General features: G+C 31.6%; 1 protein-coding gene across 1 annotated transcript; it reads left to right on the forward strand.

Annotated features, from left to right (window-relative positions):
* The first annotated feature begins 7,836 nt into the window (after window positions 1-7,836).
* LOC106663963 (glutathione S-transferase-like) lies at window positions 7,837-9,134 on the forward strand. Its single transcript, XM_014389225.2, has 5 exons — window positions 7,837-8,066; window positions 8,141-8,213; window positions 8,274-8,368; window positions 8,445-8,584; window positions 8,659-9,134. Exons 1-5 carry the CDS (start codon window positions 7,931-7,933, stop codon window positions 8,824-8,826), a joined length of 612 nt encoding a protein of 203 aa, XP_014244711.1. The 5' UTR covers window positions 7,837-7,930; the 3' UTR covers window positions 8,827-9,134.
* The last annotated feature ends 652 nt before the right edge of the window (window positions 9,135-9,786 follow it).

A 9,786-nucleotide genomic window follows, 5' to 3' on the forward strand; every position in this document is an offset into this window, starting at 1 on the left:
ACTAGGAAGTATTGTCTAGCATGACCCTTGATTTTGTATGTGTGAAAATAGTCATTCAGATTTGCAAAATTTGTGCAATTATTGATGAAACCTCTGAGTTTGCAATTTTGGACTAATCTGCACTTTTTCTCATCTTTTTTTCTTTACTGCTTATTTAGATAAAAATAATAATCAAACCTAGATTATCGTGTTCATCAAATCAATGCTAGTCTTTAAATCTAAATTAAGTAATAGTAATATTGCTGATGGACTTTTAAAATTAAAAATTTTGCAAAACTATTTTGCACAATAGGAATCCTTTTCAAAACCTTCCTGAAAAGATTATTCAGAAATTTTGAGATGCGGTCTTGTGTGATGTAGGTTTAGAAAAACATTTTCTTTATCGTGCCAACGTTTCGAGCTTTATTGACATCATCTTCAGAGCCTGGGATTAGCAAACATTGTTTAAATTGAACACATGAGGGAAAAAGGTTTTTTTTTATGTTTATATAAACATAAAACAGCAATCTCTCACTGGCACTCTCAACACGACACCCAAGAATGGCACAATTACACAGAAAACAAACTGAGTGACTTGAAATACTTTGATTGAATATAAAAAATAAAGTAAAAATATTTATTTGCATTGTATAACTTCACTTTTTTCGACATCCTACATGTATTTGTTCAATAAACAATGTTTGTAAATCCCAGGCCCTGAAGATGATCTCAATAAAGCTCGAAACGTTGGCACGATAAAGAAAATGTTTTTCTAAACCTACATCACATCAGACCGCATCTCACGATTTCTGAATAATCATCGACAAACGGTCACTAATCACCACACTCTTCCTGAAAAGAAGAAACCCTTTTAACTTGGTTTTGCATTGGTCACTCTGGACTTATCCAGGAGGAAAAAAAAAATTCCCCGAGGGGAAAAAATCCTTAAACCAATACTTCTAACCAGTTTATGTCTTATTTCCTACATACATTTTCTGTGTTGGTGCGTGGGCTGAGATTCTCCTAGGAGAGGAAAAGCCTAGAAGGATACAGGAATTCTTAATAAATCTTTGGTATCTGATAAAAATCCTTAGATCTAGTAAAACGCTCTAGAAAAAGGAGATTGCACAATAGACCAACATTGCTTGTGGTGCTTAAAGCCTTAAAGAGGACAACTTCTTTTAACCTTAACCTTAACGTGCTTAAGGATTAATGACTCGGAAAGCAGAAATAATCATGTGCAGATACTGCCAGGAAAAAGAAGAAACAGCAGAATATGTCCTTGGTTGGGGCAAAGGGTTTTGCAGGCTGAGATTCTCCTAGGAGAGGAAAATTTTTTCTTTTATTCCTTTATCCTACATTTTTAACCTTAACCTTAACATGTTTAAGGATTAATGACTGGACAGTTCAAACCATAGACTCGGAACAGCAGAAATAATCTTGTGCAGATACTGCCAAGAAAAAGAAGAAACAGCAGAACACGTCCTTTGTTGTGGCAAAGGTTATGCAGGCTGAGATTCCTACTTTTGAAAATGGAAAAGCGTTTCCTGAAGGTTTGGGATCTGGTAAAAAGCCGATTGAGAGCTCCCGACGAGGTGGAAATTGCACAATAGACCAATATTGGTCACAGTGCTTGATGTCATAAAGAGGCTGACTTATTTTAACCTTAACCATAACATGTTTAAAATAATGAGTTGTAATCATATAATAAAAAGTTTTAGGTTGAATAATATTAAAGTGTGATATCTAGATACTCAAAAATAAGTATATTCTACTTAAGTATTAAGTGAAATTTGTAATTGCTGTCTGCACGGTGTTGAACCTTGGGTGATGAATTTGGTTATTACCATCATCCTGGATTAAGTGATTCAGCATTTATCCACCTTCAGTGATTATTTTGTCTTTATATCCACTGCATACAACTTTTTGCAGATGGAATCTGACTGCACGTTCAGTGAAAATCACAGCATTGGCAGACCGTGATTTGACATTGGTGAAATATTCGACTGATTACAAGTCAAATAATTTTTCACTTCCAGGATAGATAGGTCCAAATGGGTGTCTACAAAGCCTTTTATCTATTATCTAGCTTTAGGTCTTTAGCCTCCATAGACTGATAGTGGCTCCTCACTTATATTTACTGGATTCCACTTTAGTATAAACAACTTTCTTTTGCTTTAGCATATAATATCACAGGTTTCCTCTTCTTCTTATCAGAACTTAAACGGGTTCTTTTTGGCTACTCAAAATATTTGTGTCTATTGAGTCAGCAATGTCACTTTAGTAGAGCTAGTTTTGGCTCAACCTTGATGCAGAAAATTAGGTTAAGGTTAGTTTTAAATGAAACTTTCTTCCTGATTTTTTTTTTTGCATTTTTTTGGAATATTGCTTTCCCGATAATCAATTCAATTGTTCCTGTTTTGGCAATTTGGAATTTTACAGAAGCATTCTCGTCCTAGAGGTGCTGCTGAGGACCTCTCCCAGGCCATTATGTCAGATTCTTCATTAGTCTTCAGTCCTGGGTGACATGGAATCATCTTTCATCATACCCAACAATGAAAATGACAAAATTACAAAATGGTCTAACAAACCAACACAGCAAAGATAAGCCAGTATGATTAGTAACGTCCAAATTAAGAGTTGATGTAATGTTATAACTTTTTGGACGAAATGATGAAAAGTGATGAAAAATATCTATGAATAAATCATGAGTTATTGTTTGGCATTCAAGTCATAAATCCGAACATAATAAAAGAGGTTGGGGGCGTCGGTGGCCGCAACGGTTTAGGCGTTGACACGGCACTCATTACTGTAAGATAAAGGTCCCGGGTTCAAATCCAGCGGCCCTGCATTCGAACCCGACATACAAATGGGCTTTTTTTTCAAAAACACCGGCACCCCAAGGGTTTATATGACCTCTCCTGTTGCGAACCCTCATAAAATTAAAATTAAAAAATAAAAGAGGTTTGATTATCATTGCAAAAATCAGCATAAGCTCAGCCTTCAATATCTTTGGCAATAAAAGGATCATTATTTCTCTGAAAAATACAACTTAGAAAAAGTCCTTTTTTTGTGTACAAAAATAATTTTGAATTTACAGATTAAGACACAGTTGAGATTGTGTCTGAAAGTTAAATAAAATAATTCTTGTGAACCCATACTGGGTCTCTTATTGAAGACGAACCCAATAAGTGACCAAGTGCTGGTCAGCGACTCCCAGACCAATACCCAGCATGAAAAATAATTTCTGTAATACAGGACGGCTTAATGTCCAACTAGCCATTGGGTGTCTGGGATGAGAAGTTCAAGGAAAGAAGAAGTTCATGGCAAATGCAACGCCCTAAGCCCTCAGCTACTGAGACCCCATTACGGTTGGGATGGTGAATATCAAGTAATCAGATTTTTATTTTACATAATACCATGGGGAATCACAGGAGTTAATCATTAAGACCGAGAAGGCGTAGAATCACAGGTTGGTAATTTGGCTGGTGGAGGCCCTATTTCTGGGACCTACACTGTTCCTCATTTATATTAATGATATGCCCAAAACCCCTGGTGTTGAACTGGCCCTGTTCGCTGATGACACAGCGCTCTACACATCATCATGGAGGGTGAGTGCCATAGTGAACCGATTCAGAAGGGCAGCGGAGAGGATTTTCAGGAACTTTACGAGGTGGAAATAACTAAGACTAAGCCAGACTCTTCACGAAAAGAGGTCCAACTGCAGAACTTAAAGTTAACCTTAATGGTGGAGAAATTAACTGGTCTCCCTCAATAAGGTACCTCGGCGTTCAGCTAGATGCTAAATTAATGTTTACAGCCCATATCAATGAACTAATACAAAAAGGAAAAACACACGTAAAAATACTTTTTCCACTCTAGGGTCGAGAGTCCCAGTTGAGCGTTCAAAACAAGTGAACAGCCAGTGTTAACATATGCATGCGCTACTTGGAGCTTAAGTTGTAACATTAATTATAAAAAACTGCAAAGAACCCAAAATAAAAGTTCCTAAGGTTATGCCCTAACAGCTCATTAGCGACCAAGATAGATGAACACACAAACTCCGGAGTGCAATTTCTGTGCAAGTTCATAGAAACAAATTGTCAAAGATTTTTCGATAGATGTCCTGGTAACGGCATAAGATTAATTCAAGATATCGGACAAAAATGTGCACCCAGAGCCAAACACAAAACCCTATGGGACCTCAAGGCGAGGCTTAAATTTATTTACGCCTAACTTAGTTATTTAATTTATTTATTTATTACAATTAATTAAGGTTTTTAGTTGAGATAAAAAAGTCAATGGCACGAGCGGGATTCGAACCCACGATCTTCGGCTTGATACGCCGCTGCTCTACCACTTGACCTATCGTGACCTCGATCCACTNAGAGAAATGTTTAGATTAAAAGATATCACGATTTTCCGACGCCAGGACGTGATATCTTTCAAAATCGATAAAAAGCGAAATTACTCTGAAATGGTTGAGAATCGGACCATGGACAATATGAACTTTTTTGTTCATTTTAGGGTGAAGAATCTACTGGAGAAGTTTGTAGCACGAGTAGCAATTCACCCTGTATATGTATTATGTATATGTATATGTATATGTATGTGTGTTTGTATATGTATATGCATATGTATATGTGTATATGTATTTACATTTATTTTATGTGTACTTATATTGATTATTTATGTAATTTATTAAATACATTAGGGACTCATACATTATGTTATACATAGGCTATATATATTTTTTTTCTTAAAATAAAATAAAATAAAAAACTTGAAAAAAAAATCATTAAGGCATTTATATCTTTAGTTAATTTTTGTTGATGAACATTGCCTTAAGTTTTCTGCAATGAAATTTAAACGTTTTTTACATAGTAATGTTTTGAGGTTTCAAGGAAAGCTGATTTGATTATAACTACAATTTTTAATAATAATTTAACACAATAAAAAATTCAATAAATTATATGGCAGCATTAAGATTGTTGTGTGTTTATTTTCACCGTTTGTTTGTTATCTAATGCAATTTAGAAACATTATCTCACCAAGGCATAAATCAAACTGTAATTGTAAATAAAAATATAATTAGACAAGACAAAAGAACAAAATAATTTAAAACGCGTCATCATATTATCTTGTTTTTACATAAACGTGTGAATAAAATCTTACGATAGCAAGAGTTATTGTTTGTTTCTATTTACCCAAATTAAATCATTTCTGCTGACTAATCAAGAAATAAAGTAAACAATTTTCCTTTCACAATTTATTAATACATATATATGGCACAAATATATTATTAAAAAACTTTTAATACGTATAATTATTTCTTAAGAATATTTTATGAGCAAATTTTATCTAGGTTACACCATGAACTTTCTCAACAAATCAGAAATATTCAAAGACACTCAGCAACACAAAAACTAAATCAGCTAACACATCATCATAATAAATAGGGAACAAATTTCTATGTGAAATAAAATATGAAATATGTACATACATAAGTATTCATTTTTTAACAAATATTCAAGTAAAATAGAAAAATATGTAAAATAAAAAAATAAAAAAATATTTTAGTTAGGCACTTTTTAAACGAATTTTATAATTTCCATTTCGTGTAAAAAGGAAGAATATAAAAAGGTAATAAAATAGATAATAAACCTTTAATTTTCAAATTGATTGGAAATAATGTACATTTTTAAATCTCTTTGGTTTTTCCTTTTATGGGCTAGATGTATCTTTCTAGTGCTAAAAAAAATTCCATAAAATAAAAATGCATTTTTTAAGGAATTATACAAATTTAACTGCATTAATAGACAAAATAAACATACCACCCTTAAATTTTAATGTACCAAAAATAGGTTTGGTTGAAAAATTAAGACATGCAGTAGGTTTTTCTTCAAGAACAAAATCCCATCTTTTTTTTTAATGGTTTTATTTTTATGAAATAGTTCAGGGTCTTCCGCCTCCCCTATTCACTCTTACTCTCTTTTTTATTTATTTAATTGAAATTGATTTCACAGAAATAAAAACATTTAAAAAAGATGGGATTTTGTTCTTGAAGAAAAACCCGTCATTTTTTTAATGGTTTTATTTTTATGAAATAGTTCAGGGTTGTCTGCCTCCCCCTATTCACTCTTACTCTCTTTTTTATTTATTTAACTGAAATTGATTTCACAGAAATAAAAACATTTAAAAAAGATGGGATTTTGTTCTTGAAGAACAACCCGTTTTTTTTTTTTTTTAATGGTTTTATTTTTATGAAAAAGTTCAGGGTCTTCCGCCTCCCCTATTCACTCTTACTCTTTTTTTATTTATTTAATTGAAATCGATTTCACAAAAATAAAAACATTTAAAAAAGACAGGATTTTGTTCTTGAAGAACAACCCATCTTTTTTTTTTTAATGGTTTTATTTTTATGAAATAGTTCAGGGTCTTCTGCCTCCCCTATTCACTCTTGCTCTCTTTTTTATTTAATTGAAATTGATTTCACAGAAATAAAAACATTTAAAAAGACGGGATTTTGTTCTTGAAGAACAACCCATCTTTTTTTTAATGGTTTTATTTTTATGAAATAGTTCAGGGTCTTCCGCCTCCCCTATTCGCTGTTACTCTCTTTTTTATTTATTTAATTGAAATAAATTTCACCAAAATAAAAACATTTAAAAAAGATGGGATTTTGTTCTTGAAGAACAACCCGTTTTTTTTTTAATGGTTTTACTTTTATGAAATAGTTCAGGGTCTTCTGCCTCCCCTATTCACTCTTGCTCTCTTTTTTATTTAATTGAAATTGATTTCACAGAAATAAAAACATTTAAAAAAGATGGGATTTTGTTCTTGAAGAACAACCCATCTTTTTTTTTAATGGTTTTATTTTTATGAAATAGTTCAGGGTCTTCTGCCTCCCCTATTCACTCTTACTCTCTTTTTTATTTATTTAATTGAAATCGATTTCACAAAAATGAAAACATTAAAAAAAGATGGGATTTTGTTCTTGAAGAAAAACCTAATATATAAATAAAAATATATCTTTCTAGAGCTAAAAAAATTTCATAAAATAGAAATACATTTTTAAAGAATTATACAACTGTAACTATACTGGTGGTCAAAATAAATGCACCACCTTTAAATTTTAATTGATTTCTTTAAACTTGTCACACTTTCACCCATTTGTAGTAATTTCTTTGCGGAGTTGCTTGCTATATACAAGCAGTTAATATATGTGATACCTCGAAAAAACAAACAATAATTTGCACTGATTCCCAGTCCGTTTTACACGCCATTCAAAATTTTTTCGCCTATAATATTCTAATACAAGGAATATATTACGCTTTAAGGAATCATAAAAATTTAGGAGTAGCTGTAGATTTTATGTGGATACCTAGTCACTGTAATATAGGAAATGAAAATGCTGACAAGGCTGCCAAAGCCAAAGGAATCAGGCTATCGTGACCTCGATCAGGTGGTAGAGCAGCGACGTATCTAGCCGAAGATCGTGGGTTCGGATCCCGCTCGTGCCATTAACTTTTTTCATCTCAACTAAAAACCTTAATTAATTGTAATGTATTAATTGGTCAAGCGGACCACGAAATTAGTGAATCTAAGATAGAAGGTTTGGGATGTTAGGGCGTGAAATGATCTTAGCCGTTAAAATGCTCTTAAAAATTAATAATAATAATAATTTGAGCAGTTTTTTATTTGTCATGTTAAAGTTGACCCAATCTTGTCTGTCAAGTGGTTGGCTGTTTGACTTGTTTGGATGTCCCACTTCTTAAAATTGTATAATTTTCAGTCTTTATATGCCTAATGATATATTCTCCCACTACAGGAAATCTTTTATCACATAGACTACTACAGAAGCCACTTAGGCAATTGACGATTGCCAGTTTAGCATCTTGGACACCTGATTTTATTTTTTTTTTTTTTTTAGTGTGAACTATTAAAAAAAATGAACTGTAAGTTGACCTATTTTAACATAATGGGCCTCGGAGAGTCAGTCAGGTTTATGCTAAGCTACCTCGGAAAGGAATTCGAAGACAGCAGGATAGAAGATTATAATATTTGGATGACACAGTATAAATCAAGTGAGGAAGTATTAATTTATAAGCAATTGATAATTTACATGAACTGTTTCATTTATAATTTTTTTTAAAAATAGAAATGCCATTTGGAAAACTACCTCTTTTGGAAATTGACGGTAAACAGACTCATCAAACTTTAGCGATTTGCCGGTATTTATAATTAAAATAATTATAATACCTGGAGTTGTAATAAAAATTATGTTTTGTTAGATATCTTGGACAGGAAGCTAATCTAGCAGGGGATAATCAATGGGAATCATTTCAAATTGATATAATAATGGATACATTTTCAGATTTCAGAGTCGGTGAGGAAAATAAAGACAACCTGAAAAATGATTTTTTATTTTATTACATAAATTAAATTAACATTGAATCTTTTAGCCGTCTGGTCGTATTTCTACTGTAAAGACGAGGATTACAAAAACAAAATAAAAAGTCAAGTTTTAAACGAAACGGTGCCTTATTATCTTGAACGATTTGATAAAATTATCGAAGAAAATGGCTACTTGGCAAATGGAAAGGTATGCAATTTTTTAATTTAGTTAAATCAACATTAAAATTTTTTGTTAATCGATTTAAAAAAAAAAAATTTCAGCTTTCTTGGGGTGATATATATTTCGTCGCAGTCTTGGGATATTTCAACTTCATAACCGGATTAGATATCTGCGCTAAGTACACAAACATCAAGGCACTCAGAGATAAAGTTCACGATTTGCCCAATATTAAGAAATGGTTAGATAAAAGACCAGAGAGTGTTTGGTAATAAAAAAAATATTACATCAATTGGTAGTTGATATGCGTAAATGTTCGGTTCGTATATTTCCATTTCTAATTTGATCACTGTCTCGAACACACACATAAATTTTTTTTAAAATGATTAAGTTGATGGTGGATTTTATTCTGCATGTCATTTCTTAGCTTTCCTCATTGAAGATAACTCACTAAGCCGCATTTAAATATCTAAACTTGCAAGAACTCTCTGTAAATCAGTATTTGTATTAAGTATTAAAAAAACTATCTCATATTTTGTGTATTGAATATGTTTTGAAAGAATGGTTTTTAATATGAAATTCTTGCATTAAAACAAAGCTAAAATATTTTCTAACTTCTAACTTCATTCTAACATCAAATAATTTTACATTCAATTTGTAATCAAATAATTTACAATGATAGTAATAATAAACAGTTAAAATCTGCAATTATTCATATCTACCCATTCTGTATGTGTTATTTAATAAATTATTATTATATTTGTTATACAATTAATTGTTGTCCATTTATTGTTTGATTTTTATCATAAGTAAACATGAAGTATTATTTTTTTAAATTTTTTATGTTTGTACTGCCTTTCCCACTGTAACCAATTTTATAATTCCAGAACTGAAACAGTTTGAGAAAAACAAACAAAAACGAAATGCATTTTGTACTTGTGACTCATTAAAAAAAAAAGTTCTTTTAGTTAATAATATGAAAACATAGGAAATGCATTTTGGACCTGTTAATCAAAAACATGTTCTTTTAATCAATAAAGTCAGTGGTTTGACGTTTGACTATGATCACCAAGTTGGTCGTTAAGCCCTTTAATAAGAGAGAAATTACTTTTTTTCTGTTTAAAAATTTTCAAATTTTTAAGTAAAATGGGCAGGTCCTAATTGGCCATGTGGATCATCAAAGTTGACCGAAATTATTTAATTTCACTACTCCATAAAAAAAAAGTATGAAA

The sequence above is a fragment of the Cimex lectularius genome, unplaced genomic scaffold, assembly GCF_000648675.2.
Source record: "Cimex lectularius strain Harlan isolate CLEC.00 unplaced genomic scaffold, Clec_2.1 scaffold86, whole genome shotgun sequence".
NCBI lineage: Eukaryota > Metazoa > Arthropoda > Insecta > Hemiptera > Cimicidae > Cimex > Cimex lectularius.

Excerpts from the sequence above, each read along its gene's own strand:
- LOC106663963 (XM_014389225.2), top strand. The coding sequence starts at position 7,931 with ATGAACTGTAAGTTGACCTATTTTAACATAATGGGCCTCGGAGAGTCA. Across the intron at positions 8,067-8,140 it reads GATGACACAGTATAAATCAA|AAATGCCATTTGGAAAACTA; the intron begins GTGAGGAAGTAT and ends TTTTAAAAATAG. Across the intron at positions 8,585-8,658 it reads GCTACTTGGCAAATGGAAAG|CTTTCTTGGGGTGATATATA; the intron begins GTATGCAATTTT and ends AAAAAATTTCAG.